The 15949-nt window shown below is 31.9% G+C and overlaps 1 protein-coding gene and 1 long non-coding RNA gene across 2 annotated transcripts; both read right to left on the bottom strand.

The window, feature by feature from the left end:
- Window positions 1-3069: 3069 nt before the first annotated feature.
- LOC134235349 (uncharacterized) lies at window positions 3070-4135 on the bottom strand. Its single transcript, XR_009985390.1, has 3 exons — window positions 3893-4135; window positions 3542-3624; window positions 3070-3350 (listed from the first exon to the last, which is right to left on the bottom strand). It is a non-coding gene; the product is annotated as an uncharacterized LOC134235349 (long non-coding RNA).
- Window positions 4136-12022: 7887 nt separating this feature from the next.
- Window positions 12023-15263, bottom strand: LOC134235348 (protein mono-ADP-ribosyltransferase PARP12-like). The gene is made up of 2 exons (XM_062717479.1): window positions 14677-15263; window positions 12023-12301 (listed from the first exon to the last, which is right to left on the bottom strand). Exons 1-2 carry the CDS (start codon window positions 15215-15217, stop codon window positions 12057-12059), a joined length of 786 nt encoding a protein of 261 aa, XP_062573463.1. The 5' UTR covers window positions 15218-15263; the 3' UTR covers window positions 12023-12056.
- Window positions 15264-15949: the final 686 nt, after the last annotated feature.

The following is a 15949-nucleotide window of genomic DNA, read 5'->3' as shown; positions in this document are numbered from 1 at the left end:
TGTCATCTTGTCTATGCTTCTAATATATACCTATAATATGAGTTTCAAAGCATTTCATCAATAATTTAAATAGTTACGTCTGTATCAATTATGTTGGACATTTCTCATGTTGCACGTGCGAGCTCTTGCAAGCACACGTGCATGCACATGCTTTCATGATAATTCTTATAATACAGGCTGTAGATCTCCCTAATGTATGACTATGTTCAAAATTTCAATTGATTTTATCAAAAAACAAGAAAGATATTGAGACTTTAGTTTCAGCCAATCAGAGCAAAACGCACGTGCATGCGCGTGCGATCTTGCTATTTTGACCATGTCATCTTGTGCATACTACAAATATATCCTTACATTATGAGTTTCAAAACATTTTGTCAAAAAATAGAAAAGTTACGGTTTTTTCCATTATATATTGGTCATTTAAAGTTTTGCACGTGCGCGCTCTTGCAAGCATGTGCGCGCAAAATGACCTTGATTCCGCAAATCTACATAACATGTCTACTGACCCTAAAAACATTTCACCTAAATCGGATGTGTAGTTTACAAGATCATTCGCGGACAAAATTTTCCCGAGAAGAAAAATAATAATAATAACTAGAGCCGAGCTCGTTGCAAAGCAACGAGTAGGTCTTCCGTCCGGTTTTGACCGGAAGTGCCGGAATTGACGGAACAAAAGAAAGCAATGAGATAAGTAGTCTCCAGTAACTTTATAATTTCAATTTTGCATCAAAACCTTAAAAATAAGCCATTTTTGCTACTTCCGGTTTGACCGGAAGTGACGACGACGGACGGAAAAATACTTTTTATGCTCCCAGAGACATATGTGACCCAAAAACTTGTCAAGAACGGCAAAAAAACGTGTTTTATGACTACTTCCGGTTTGGCCGGAAGTGACGACGCCGGACGTATTTTGACTCCCTCAGTAAATTGAGGTTGACATTACGAACAACTTTGCTTCTTTGATGTATTACAAATTCTCAATGCTTTTTGAGATATAAAGGAAAAGCGTTTGACCCCTCTAGGCCCTTAATTTTAAGGGCCAGCCCTTTTTTCGAGATATCATTTGAAAGATCTTGGGATTCTACACTTCTTTTGTTCTATATGTTTTAACAAAATATTTCCAGGTAAAAAGATTTCGTAGAAAAGGTGTCAAAAATTTTGAAATTCGCGAAAGGACAATTTTCGGGCCATAGCCAGCGCCGACGTGCGGCACTTCCGAAAAAAATGAAATCATTTTCCCATATCTATAGACTTAGGACTATCATACCGGAAAATTTCACGTTTCTATCTATAGCCATTTCTGAGAACGTTCGCGGACAACCTGACCCTTTAAAAATCGCAAAATCGACAATATCTCCAAACCGGAAGTGACGTCATCAAATCGAAAAAAAATGCATAAGGTTCAAGTTATGTTACATAAGTCCTGAAAGTTTCATGGAAATCCATCGAGCCGTTTCCGAGAAATCGCGTGCACAAAATCGGTAAGAAAAAAAAGAATAATAATAATAATAATAAAAGTGAAAAAGAAACCTAAGAATAACAATAAGGTCTTCCGCTGAAGACGGAAGACCTTAATAATAAGAAACAGAGTAAAAACAATATGTTCCCCAACTTCGTTTGGGGAACATAATAAGTAACATAGAGCGTACATTTAGTTGAAAGTGTGAAACACTAATATAATTATGATAATAATTTTCTTTAATCTAAACAAATGTTTTATAGAACCTGCATTTGGACTTTGACAAAAGGTTCCAAAGAATCCTTTTTTGCAACCAAGAATACATAAGCCTCAGTCTTTTATTACAAATAGATCCAACACAAAATTCTTGGCAAGATTTTTCACAGGTTTGTCCATATTTGCCCGAGGTACATTGTGTGCAATTTCCGGTCACCTGGTCGCATTCTTGACAGTTCTCCTGGAGACAAGGCTCGGCACAATAGTTGACGAACCAGCCCAATGCACATCCGGTTTGACTCCCCATCTACTCCGCATCCATCTTTACATCTGGGGTTACAATGACACGAAAGACCAGACCAACCTGATAGACAAGAAGTACAATTAACAATGCCTTCACAAGTAAGCCATGGTTTAATGCGGACACTTTGGCACGATTGTTCAAAGATACCGGCTGCCTATATAATAGTTAAGTCACTATAATCAGTGCATCGATAACAGTTTTTTGACACCCTTTTTTGCAGTATGTAGTCCCGTAATACCTTGTGAAAAGACGAAAAATTACCTCTATATATTGAATCATTTTTCGAAGAATAAATGTAGAAAAAGAGCCATAAGTGTCATTTCTTATATGTGGGTCCTAATCTAAGTGATCCCGTTGAAAAATGACACCTTTTTGAGTGACACATACTTTGAATATTTTATTGTTAAGAATTTATTAATAATTGATGCCAAGGTATGAACCTAATTGTTGAATTAATTTTTATGCCCCTTTTGACCAACCCTGTATGTTAAACACTCATACTGCGATGTGAACCCAGCTAACACAAAAACATTTTAAAAATGTTTTTAAAACATTTTCAAAATGTTGCGAAAACATTTTTTAAAAATGTTTTAATCACGTGATTTTGTATGGTTTTTTAAACGTTTTTAAAACATTTTAGTGAAATATTTCAGCAAAATGTTGTCAGAACATTTTCTCAAAATGTTGCAAAAACATTTTCAATAATGTTTTAATCACGTGAATTTGTATGGTTTTTTAAACGTTTTTAAAACATTTTAGTGAAATATTTCAGCAAATGTTTCTAGAACATTTTCTTAAAATGTTACAAAAACATTTTTGAACAATGTTGTAATCACGTGATTTTGTATGGTTTTTTAAATGTTTTTAAAACATTTTACAAAATATTTCAACAAATGTTATCATAACATTGATTTAAAATGTAACAAAAACATTTTCAAAAATATTTTTTCACGTTTAATTTGTTTGGTTTTTAAAACGTTTTCAAAACATTCTCGTCGAGGTTATAAAAGTATTTTTACTGAAATTTTACTTTTCTCATTAAATATAAATGATATATTTATATTTTAAAAGAAATAAACACAAATCATATTTAATTTTTGAACCTTTAATACAAACCCATATTCAATATGTTAATCACATTTAAATTCCATTCTCGGTACAAGTTTTAATTTATTTTCTTTCAAGTCACCAGGTTTTTAAAGGGTGAAAACGGCGTCTAATCCATTCACTGAATTTTAAAAGAACAGAATCACAGAAATCCTATGTTCACAGTATAGGTCGAACAGAGTGGCGGATCTATAAGACTTAGTTAGAATCACATACACTGAAAAGGCTGATAAGGAATCTGCCCCTCGGAAAGAATATCACAACCTGTAAGGATAAGGAAAAGTGTGTTTGTATCAGCGTTCTACATCTAATGTATCTTAAGATGATCAATGAAAATGTACAAAAACTATTTTAAATAATTATATCAAATTTAAGTTCTTTCCTCAATTGCATTGAAAAAAGAAGAAAAATAATTACTATGACAATATTATTGAAGAGTAATAGTATTTACGTACACCTTTGCCTTCACCATGTTCACCAAAGGCGGGTCTTTTGAATGTAGGAATTTGAAAATACGGATGATGCAATCAACACCATGCTGTAAAGAAATTTCATTTTTAAATCAACATATTGTTTAATGATTTTAAAACATTTCACTAAGACAACGAATACTTAAATCAAGGATATAATTGTGTTGCCTTAATTAAGAATGAAATATTCAAATCAAATACATGCGTATAACCTGTAACGCTTTGTCATTGCTTAATGCTACATACATTTGTACAAAGTTATTGATCATGCACTGGTAGTATAAAAGTCATTTTTAAATGATCTTTTAAATTCTATGATAAAGGAATAATTCTTACCATTCAAAGTTAATAAATCCCGAGATTATTACTGTGGTTTTATGGTGCAAAGTCTTCTCATTCAAATCGGCACGGAGTAAGCGCGCACATCTTGTTTACCAGAATTCAAAATTTGGCCTAGATAAGCTGCAAACCACTATACTCTGTAACGCGCTGCCCAGCAGGAAAATTGCATAATAGGTTATCATGACACTGAAACTGACCAGTGTGCCAATCCCTATCTAATGCCTCAGAGTAAAATCCCGGGAGTGGATCACAGATGAAGAACAATTTTTTTTAAAAAGACATTAAGAGTTTTATCAAATGCTTATGATTTTATACATTTATTTATATTTTAAACTTTGTGTTTGTCTATCCTTTCATTTATTGATTTTTTGATTTTGTTTTAAATAAAGGACTTTATATATGTCTGTTTAATCAATAAGCCAATTAACTAGAAATCATTATAAAAACCGGAAAAAATCTTTCAATTAAAAACTTACTACAATTCCTCATTTCAACACTATTCTTTCTATATATTTTCTTTTTTTTTCATAAACTAAATTTTAGGAAAATCGCAATCATACATTATTTGAATGTTTTAAGAACATTTTGAAAATAACATTTTTAAAATGTTGCAGCAATGAAAAATGAAGTCTTTAAAAAAGGAAAACACATTAAATTGAATGTTCTAAAATTAATTCCACAACATACTCTTAAAGTTAATAAATGAATTAAATTGTGCCACAATTACATAAATGTTTCAGAAACATTTTGAAAATGTTTCCAAAAAATGTTACAAAAACTATAATTAAAATGTTTCAATTGTAGTAAAAATAATTATTTTAGTTAATGTTTTAAATAAACATTTTCACTGCCTAGGCCGAAAAATATCCGGAATTTAATGTTTATAACTAACAGCGATATTAAGAATGTAAGTGTTTTAAAAATGTGTTAAGAACGTTTCATTTCATGTTTTAAGAACGTTTTTAAAACGTTTTATAAGATCTTTAATATTTGGAAGCTATACATACCCTTAGATTAATTTTAAGAAAAATGTTCTTTAAATGAATTAAGAATGTTTCAAAAACATTTTGACAACGTTCCTTCTAAATGTTTCAGAAACGTATTCATGCAATGTTTCAGATTTATGGAAAAGGAATGTTTCATTTTATGTTTTTAGAACGCTTTTAAAACGTAATATAAAAATCTTTGATATTTGAAAGCTAAACATACCTTTTGAAACATTTTTAAAACGTTTCAAAAATATTTTAGAAAAATGTTCCAAAAGGATTTAATCATAAGCTTCTTGAAAACATTTTTAAAATGTTTTTAAAATGTTATAAAGAGAAGAGGAAATGTTTTTAAAATGTTTTTAAAATGATTAGGCTGAAATGTTTCGAAAAAACCTTTTTACAACACCAATAAAATGTTTTGAAAATGTTTTGTGCTACCTGGGAAGTTGTAACATTCTGCAAAACATTTTCCCATGCAATATCTTCCATGATAATCAAGATTTTACAGAGTGTGCAGTTGAGATGTTCGATACATTTATCACAATTTTTATAGTTTGCGCAATACAGAGCAGACTTTAAGCCATATTTTATAGAACTACAATTATTAGAACATTTCCCAGTTTTTCTGCACTCCATGTCAATACCAACCATCCACGCATCCTTTTTCAAAAACTCCACAAACTCCCAAGTATCCTTCGCATTATTAGTCGAAACAGTGAACTGCACATTTGATCACATAGGTAACTGTACGTTCCTTTGCTACAACCTGTGTTTAAAAATTGAAGCTAAGGTTAAGAACCACTAAGAAGAAATCAAATTGTCACTACACAGCAATATGTTGAAATAACTTAAAGCAAGGAGTAAATATAATTTAAATATTGATGTTAATTTAATTTTGAAAATAATCGATATTTACATGTAGCTTACGAAATATAAAAAAAACTTCGAAAATGGATAACGTCCCCTTTTCTGTCTGTCTTTCAATGATGGCCAGGGAACGATTTCTAGTATATGCGATTTTCCAAATATGGTACATTGTTGGGGGGTTTGCAATGTTGGGTGTTTCGTGTGCACTCTCGTCTAGATGCATTGACCACAAAGACGTTGGACGAACTCGATTCTTCTAACAATTAGATACATGAACAAATTTTAACATTTCGCACTTATTTACATCAAAGAAAGCAATTATACTCAATTTTACCAAAATAATGTGTACTTTCGACGGGCGGGGTATGAAAAAAAGGCATCTACATTAGTACCAAAAATAAAATTCTTGCAAACTGCTAAAGTTTATAAGATATATTGAGATAGCGAAGAATATCCAACCTCAGAAGTCAATAAAACAATACATTAGGAATGGGAGCTGGCGCCATGGAGCAGTGAGCATCCCCGCCGACGGCTTATGTAATTCGGACCGACACGCAGATTTCATTTTAAAAGTCAAGGGAACGCTTTAAATGTCTATATTAGTAATATGCATGTTGTGACGATCATAAATCATACTATGCTAATTCTTCTTCATTATTTACTGATACTTTGTCATTACCAGTGTACGCTGATATTTGGTCTATATATGCTGCATGATATTTCTTCAAAATATCTTATACTCTCTATGAAAATGGTAATCCTTTTTCTGTTGTTTAGATATTGTTGGTATTTCAAAACTGGAGCCAAAGATAGATATCCATACCCATTCCCAGGTTAAGTAATCTCAAATATGCTTATATGTATATGTTTTAAGAAATATCCAGGGTTTCACCTAAAAGTAAATGAATCTCCATGTATTTGATTGTAGTTGTTTCTTCTAAGTTAATTATCAGTGTTGGGTTGTTGTCAGCCATTGTCTTGGCCTCAGTATATGTATCTCCGTCCACAGCATATCTAGCCAGCTTTACACCGCTCGTATCTTTTGCAGTCGACGAGAGTGTTACATTCTTGTTTAGAGCAACATTTTCTGTTTTAAAAAACAACAAAAGTTGTAAATATTTTTGCAGAAATTCACAAAAGTTTAAATTAACTATATATCTTTATCATGATGATGGTCCTCTTTTATTGCGAGAGGAAAGACGTTTTTTTCTGAAAGCCTAAGATTATATACTTGTATAAACTAATTTATTTCCTGTTTATAAAAGATGATGTGGTTTACATTAGATTTTATTAGATCAAGTAGGTTTAAAAAAAAACATTGCCTCTTTGACAACCGTTGCGTGTACTTCCACTCCATCCCTTGATGCAGTACAGCTTGAACTTACATGGTCTTGACAATGGTTTTCATATTCTCCGTCAATACATTGAGCTGTGACGAAGTTGACGGTTAAATGCATGTGTACTCATACAAATTGTTGCCCTGTGGCACAAAAAACTGTACAAAAGCACTTAAAAAGGTTAATTCTAAAGAGGTTTGCCTATGAAAATGTCTGAAGGAGAGATTTTTTTTTGGTGTCTAAAAATTCCAATTTTAGACTTATTTCAAGTAGAATTCAAAATATATACCTACATGTTGCCCCAACTCTGACAAAAGTGTTTTACTAAAATTATTTTTCATTTTACACCACAGGAATTTTATCTTTATTATTTGAATTTTTGTATCATATAGAGATTTTGCCTTGAAGATAATACGAAATAGATCCATTAGGTCAAATTTTCCTTAGAATTTTTGAAACTTTGATCATTCATTGGTTACAATATAGTGATATTCGTTTTGTTTTTCTCCTGTATTTTTAAAGAAATGAGTTATAATAAAATTCCTGGATGTTTTTTTTTTCTCCCTTAAAAATAGATTGAGCTCAAAGTTCAACGAATGAGGAAAAAACAAACAACGTTAACTCAAATATTGTAGCTATTTCTGACGTATAATTAATGTACATTATTGAGACTGGAAATCTTTTAAGATTTTGTAAAACTGATATGACCTTCGTATTCCAAATGATCATTGCTTTAATTTATTTCCTATAATAAATATTTATCTTCACTGCTTTTTTCTAACAGATCTCTAATTGAAAACAAAATACTTTTTTCCAAATTTTAAAAAATTTACAATATTCAACCATTCCTCGTTCTGCATTTTGTACTTATACTACATAATTTAACGGTAGATTTATACTTACAGTATATTAATTTCACAATTATCATCAATTCGAAACACAAAAATATCCTCGACAACTGCATGCTTATTTATATGAAATACACAGGATTCCAAGGATTAGGAAAGAAAAATGAACGAACGATGATTAATATCATTAAATCTGTAAGAAATATGGAGCATTAAGAAAGGAGAGAGAAAAAAATCCTGTTTAACACCACAAAAAATATAAATGGGGACCCTGCTATTTTAACTTCCTTAAAAAAATGGAAAGATCATAGGATCGAGGTCATATTATTATGTATAACTGATAGTGATGCAAGTTAAAATATTTCATAAGAAACAAGATGTGTTTGTAAAACACTGATGCCCCCGTATGGCAACATAGCAAAGATTAAGCTTTTCTTCAATGCAAATTTAATTAATTGGTACAAAAAGTAGGGTATTCTCACTGGAAAACAATTGTGAAAATTGAAAGTAAGCTAATGTTTAAGTTTTTTAATAAGTACAAAAATCTCCTAGGTCAAGGTCAAAAGGTCAATGTAATTAGTATCAAATGAAAGGTCTTGCTACATAAAATACTTATGTAGAGCATGAAAGCCCTAGCCCTAACCGTTCAGAAGTTATGGTCAACGTTCAGTTCCTTAAAAAGTAGGTCAAACTCCAAGGTCAAAGGGTCAACGTTATTGTTACCAAATGAAAGATCTTGTCATAAGGATCAAATATGTAAATCATGAAAGCACTAGCCCTAACTCTTCAAAAGTTATGGTCAAGGTTTGCTTTTTTTAAAGTAGGTCAATCTCAAAGGTCAAGGTCAAAGGGTCAAAGTTCTTGCTATCCAATGAAGGGTCTTTTCACAAGGATTACATATATGAAGTATGAAAGCCCTATTTTGTACCGTTCAAAAGTTATGGCCAAGGACAGTTGCCAGGTTAAAGTTTTTTTCACAAGTACGGAAATCTACAAGGTCAAGTTTAAAGGGTCAAGGTTGTTGGTATCCAACGAAAGCTCTTTCCACAAAAAATACATATGTCAAATATAAATGTCCTGGTGTTTATTGTTCAAAAGATATACCCAAAGTAAAAGTTCAAAATTTTTGTGTAAAAGTAGGTCAAACCCCAAGGTCAAGGTCAAAAGGTCAAATTTGGTGGTACCCAAAGAAAGGTCTTGTCACAAGGATTACACATCTGAAATATGAAAACCATAGCTCCACTAAATCAAAAGTTATGGGCAAGGTTAAAGTTTTTGCGGACAAACAGAGACAGAGAGACAGACGGACACGACAAAAACTACATACCCCCGAAACTTCGTTTACGGGGGCATAATAAGAGGGTCCTTTTCATAATAATTATGTAAATAATGAATTTACTGTGAAACAAAAATCATATTGTAAAGTTTAAGTTTACAACTGAAAAGCAGTAAGAAGGCTATCTTGTTTTCGTTTTGACGATCCCTTTTGAAAACAAATGTCATATATGTTTCTTCTTCTGGAATTTGACTTTATATGCAATTGGAAGCAATCATTTTGTTGTTAATGCTACCACGTTTATTATTTACATCATGTCAAAAAGCCTTGACTTTAATTCAGCGTTATGAATTGTTGTATTTACAATTATAAAGTCGTTAAGTTTTTATGATGTTGATTTTGGTAAATTTTTGCGATTTTAAATTTACCAAAGAGTATTTTGAAATTTTTAAGCATCCACATCTAATTTACACCACTTCTCGAATAAATTGTTGCACAGTGCTCCTGAATTTTCTCCTTCATAATGAAGCACTGTAGAATATTATTATAACTGGAACCCGCTATGCTGTTGTTTGAAAGGATATTTATGAATAAATTTTGGTCGCTTAGAAAAGTAAAAACATTTAAATCTGATATGTGATTTTAATACACCAATTAATTTTTTTAGCCCTTCCCCCTTGAAAAACGTTGCATAGACCTGTTATATGAAGTTGTTATTCGTCTTCAAAATTAATTATGCATTTAACAACACGCTACAATTCACTCTCCTTACAAATATTCATCTTAAAATATTCAATGGGTATAGCTACATTTACCATATCTTTAGTTGTCTTCTGATCTCTTATGCATTTAAAAGTAATCAATTACACATTAATTTGTTTTCTTTATTTCATTTCAATTAAAACTATGGAAGAATATTTCAATATAATGTCATTTTTTGAAAATAATTTATTAACCATAAAGCAAAACCCTTTCAAATTTCTAACTATCCCGGTCAAGATACATTTAGTTAGTAAATAAAAAAAATTAAAAAGTTACAAATATTGATTACAACATTTTCTACAAATGATTGAGTAATATTTTGTGACGATAATACATCTAAGTCTTATTTTTTAACATACGAGTTTTCGTTCACTTCAATAAAACATCCATATTGTTTTTAATATTATTTTTTGCATAATCAAGTTTTGTTCTGACATCTTCAAAACATTTTTAAAATATCTAATATGCTACGAAAAACAAATGTATTAAAAATGTTGCCATTCAGAATAGAACTCTAGGATTGAATATTTCCACTGTACATAAAAATGTTACAAAGAGCTGAGATTTTCCAATATCAATATTCCAAAATATCTGAATACGTTCACAATAAAAACGTAAGTGTCTAGAAGCTTCAATTTTATCACATATATGTACGTATATCTTTCCAAAATAAAACTCAATTGCATGTCTGTTTAATTCAAACTAAAACTGTTTCAGGTGATATACACTGAGGTGAAGTACATGCATTATGCCCGATAGATTGCAAATATTGTTTTCAGTTCTTTCAATAACTCAAAACTTAATTTTCAAAATTTTTTATCCGATGAGTTCAGGCGCATTGTGATGATGGATGAATAACCAAACAAATGCATACTAGTATTCCTTTGCAACAAACATATGCTTACACTCCCCTTTATTAAGGATTAACAAAAATTGTGATGATGATGCTTATTATGATGTAACAATTATAACATATATAAGAATGGTTGGGTATTTCTTGAAATCACTAATAAACTGATTTTAACTGATAATAATTTTTAAAGCAATTGTTTCCAGACCTCCTGTATAAATGTATGTAATATCATCCATTGGAAAAGTTTGGGAAAAAAACATGTATAATACGTCAAAATTATTCATATCAAAGAAATTTTCGAAACAGATATCAAATTGCGATTAATGCCTAGGTCACATTTAAGCCGATGGTCGGGCGACTAATTTTTCTGGTCTTGTCGGCTGAAAGTACATGATCGGCCGATACAGTATCGGGCGACACAGAGCAGTCACATTAATTCGTAGAGACACCGATTACTTGGATAAATAACACAAAAAATCTTTTTTCTTTAGAATTCAGCAATATTTTTTCATAGATCTATATTCAGATAGGTGACGTGAGTAATGTTTGCAAGGAAAAGTGGCATAATCTTATAAAATTGTGACTCAATGTTGAAAATGTGTGCAAAATTTTGTATGGAATTGCATAAAACGACAAATGGTGCATATCTAAGCAGCAAAGAATACTTAAGATTTCTTTATATCTTACGGATTGATTGTTCATGTTATTTCCGTTCAACAAATTTATATCAATCCATGCATCAAAATTTGTTTCTGTTATGTATCCTTACTAGGTTAAATATTCACAAGTCGGCCAATCGTCGTCCGATCATCGAGCTCTGAGATACAGTTTGATTTTAAGCGTCGGCCGAAATTTTAAACACCCTTATTGTCCAACGACGGACGACCGACTTAATAAACTGACCACCGATGGTCGGACGATGATCGAAGGTTGGTCGACGGATATTTTCAATTGAAGGAATCGGCCACCGACGCATAAAAAATTATAACTTGGACCGATAGACACAAAATTGGTCGGCCGACAAAAAAGAGGTCAAAATCGGGCAAGACAACGGCCGATGAACTGACGACTGTCACCCGAAGAATCCCATTTTTGCTTCAAAACCCGTCGGCCGTTGGTCGTTTTTGGAAATGTGACTGGGATTTAAAACATACATAATTGGAATGATGTTATAAAATTAGGTTTTTGGAAATTGGAATGCCAGATACATGCAAAATACTGATGGCTTATTTATACAAGATAAGGTATTCTGGATAAACTTGATTTTTCTCATAAACGACAAACTCCCTGTCTCTGAAGTATCCGCCTGTTTCGGCTACAACACTATCGTAGAGTTCCTGGTGTTTCTTACAGAACAGATCGTTGCATTTCCTACATGGAGGTCTGAAGAATTTGCCCTGTGATCTGGTAATGAATACGTCCCCTAAACACATTCTCAGCAGCAGCATGGCTCTTACATTATCATTTGTTCCTAGAACAGCAGAAATCAAAGTATTGAAAGAACTGAAAGCTGGGCTTTAATTGCTGGAGTGTGTTGTCTGATCAGAAATTATTACATATTTAATTTTTTTCCCTTTGGCCATTGATTTTTAACACGTAGAGTTTGTATGATTATGATTTAAAACAATTTCCCATATACATGTACCAGTAATTAAAATTAACAGTCCAGATCCAAAGATATATAATGATTTAAAATATATATATATATTTCCAAGAAATTGTCGCAAATTTTGTATTCAATAAGCACTTTTTTCTCATAATTTAAAAATTCAGTCTTGGAATAGTTAAAATAATGCACATGTGTATTTTATAGACATTCTTTTAGTTTCAAACAAACAGTACTTTTATCGCCAACAAAATATGTAGAAACACATACATGTACATTGTCAAGCGACTTCACGCATGTTATTTCTCAAAATTCCAATTCACAACACTATTAATTTGCTTAAAATCATAACAGAATATAACCACTATCATAACATCGACGAATAAGATATTAAACATGAAACTCTTCAACAATTTCAACATTCCGAAAAGCCCGCGCTATTGAAATGAATTCAGCAACGTATGTGCACAAATTGTTATATCACGATTATCCCAATAAAGCAAATATTTTTTTTTTCTTTCAGTTTAATTCTCAAGCAAAAATATTGATTAACTTTTTTAACAATTGGGATGTTAAAAATATTTGTTTGTATATCGTCTCGCAATATGACTATTTTGTTTAGCGGAAGCGTCTGCTTTGACGCTGTTTGGTTTTTTGTTTACTGTGCTATTTATAGTAAGACAGTCGATCGTGATGCATATAGCAGGACTTTGATTTCAGCAAAGCCGGCTATAATGAATAAATTATATTCTGCTGTGACTTAAAGAATAATAGGATTTTTTTAATTACGTATATTTAAGGAATGAAGCTTATATCAACTTATATTATACGATATAACATAACTTGGGACAGTTTACGCTTTATAAACCGCGAAGCGGTTTATAAAAAAGCGTAAACTGCCCCAAGTTTTGTTATATCGTATAATATTAGTTGAAATAAGCTTCGTTCCTTATGATTTAATTTTAGTGCAGACAATGGGACAATAAGGCTTCACATTGATTAAATTTTAAACATAACGTCAAGCGGAGTAATACGTTTTTTTGACGTAACTTATGGTGACGTAGGCAAGTTATGTTATAAAAAATGAATAAAATCTTTTATCCAATCAAATGACGTGTTACAAATAAAATTAAATTATTTAGTATTATTTCTCATTTTCAAAAAGTTTTATTAAGTTTTAATGTATTGTAACAGATACCACATTGAAATTTTTGATTGTTTGTTTGTTTCACGTCACTTTAAAAATGTTTCGACAAGTATTCAGATGCTTTACTTGCGATGAAGGACTTCAAATTTATTAGGCAGTTAGATTTGCAGTATTGGCAGTGCTCAATGGCCCTAAGTGCAAGTAAAGGTTCTAAATTTTCCATCCATCGGCAAGTGAAACATTGTCTGGAAGTTTAAACAGCGGAAAAGAAATAAAAAGAACGGATTATTCTATTCGCCGAAATACGGCTGAGATATTTCCAAATCGACGTTAAACAATAATAACCAATCAATTAATCTAATGTTGTTTCTATGATATAGAAAAAATAGAGTCTTTAAAATAACAGACAAATTAAGGGAAAAAAGTAAATTGTAAATTACGTCATCAAAAGCAACAAAAACACACATTAAGTGCAGCTCAGAAATTTGACTAGCTGCAGATCTGTAGCTCTCCGAAAAAAATATTGATAGACCGGAGAGCTACAGTGCCACCCATTGAAAAAAACTGTATATTTATTGCGCACAAAAAAGTGCGCTCGATTGTTGAATAATTCTTCCAAATTCTTACCTTAATTGCATAAAATGGAGGATTTCAAAAACATCCTCTCTCCTCTATCAAGTACTTTCGCTGTTGACATCTGAACGAAGCATATTGGACCAAATTATCTTTCAAACCAAAATGGCAGTATAAATAAGCGAAATGTTCGATGATTACAATATCAGGCCAGGAGGACTATTAACGACAATAATGAGGAATGTTTTGTTGTGGAAAGAGTCATAGAATATGTTAGAAACACGCCGTTAGTAATATTTTGAGATTACAGTTTAAAAACATGGAGAAAAAAACCGAGAACAACCGAGCGCACTTTTTTGTGCGCAATAAATATACAGTTTTTTCAATGGGTGGCACTGTAGCTCTCCGGTCTATCAATATTTCTTTTTCGGAGAGCTACAGATCTGCAGCTAAAATTTAAAAAGTTGTACTATGTACATTAAAAATGTCCCGCTTTTACGGGATAAAAAATAAATTAAACCTGTATATCCATCAGATTTTGAAGCCATTTCAGCACCATAGATTCCATTACCAAGGAGACCACCGTGTGCTTTTGGAAGCTTTGGAACTAGTCCTTGAATCTTTATATTTTCCAAGCAGTCAGTTGCTGTACCGTGAAAGAAATAGTATTCGTTTACTTCTGAATGTAGATCATCTTTCAAAAATCCCAACGCTTGCATCAAGACAAGATTTGAGTCTAACAATCGTTCCAATGGTGTAAATATTCCTTCCATGTGTACCTTCCGAAATTGACGAACGCGCTCGTGTGCATATTGAAAATACAGATTGGCATTCTCCAATCTACAAATCTTCTCTATCTTACAATTTTTTCCACCCATTGTTTTCAAGAATGCATTTTCGATGCAACCGAATGTCTTTTTGTCTACATCTACTTCGTAACATGTTGGCTCGGCCCAATCCTTAAGGCAGCATTTATTTGTGTATTTTGTCCAGTAAGGTGGGGAACGTGGTGGATTTCGAAACATATACTCCACATATTTAGGTGTTCCCCTTTTTGGCATCACAGATAGGCTTTGGTTTCTTAATGGGAATGGTGTTTCTGGACGTTCTTCTGCTTTAAAAAGGTAAATTTCACTTAATTTTTGTTCAACAAATAATATTTGTGAGTTTTCATATCAGAATATGTCATAAAAAGTAAAACTATCCCTGCATAAACTTTAAAAAAAATCAACTTTCAACAAAGCTTGAATTCTTCCAGTAAGACATGGTTAAAAAATATTTTCATTTTCACCCAAGTGTCATGTTGTAAATGTTGAATCTACCGGGTGGCAGTAAATACAAAATTTACAAGGGGTCATGTTGTAAATTTTGTATTTACTGCCACCCTGTAAATTCAAAATTTACAGCATGATACAAGCTTTCGTTCATTATACTTCTCTCTTTTTTTGTCCTGTTTGTCTGTTTATCTCTTTGTCTGCAAACTTTAACTTTGCCATAACTTTTGAACCATGAAAGATAGATACTTCATATTTGGTATGCGCACTCTACTAATTTTTCAAATGACACCAAGGTCAATGACTGTGACCTTGACTCTGACTTGTACGCTAGAAATAGCTTGTTCGTTCTTTTGCCATAACTTTTTGAACCATATGAGATAGAGACGTCATATATGGTATCCATACTCCAATAATCAAATTCTTTCAAATGACACAAAGGTCAATGATCTTGTGACCTTGACTGTGACCTATATGCTAAAAATTATAGCTTTTTGCGAACTTTGTTGCCGACGGGAG

Source organism: Saccostrea cucullata, unplaced genomic scaffold (assembly GCF_032062105.1).
Source record: "Saccostrea cucullata isolate Sc308-1 unplaced genomic scaffold, CSIRO_AGI_Scuc_v1 ctg3581, whole genome shotgun sequence".
In the NCBI taxonomy this organism is placed as follows: Eukaryota; Metazoa; Mollusca; class Bivalvia; order Ostreida; family Ostreidae; genus Saccostrea; species Saccostrea cuccullata.
Note: the sequence above shows the minus strand (reverse complement) of the source record. Positions and strands in the feature narration are given on the sequence as shown.

Bases quoted from the DNA above. Each gene is read 5' to 3' on its own strand.
- LOC134235348 (XM_062717479.1), bottom strand. From the start codon at position 15,217: ATGCCAAAAAGGGGAACACCTAAATATGTGGAGTATATGTTTCGAAAT. The intron at 12,302-14,676 runs GTTTAATTTATT...CTGCTGTTCTAG, and splicing joins AAAATCTGATGGATATACAG to GAACAAATGATAATGTAAGA.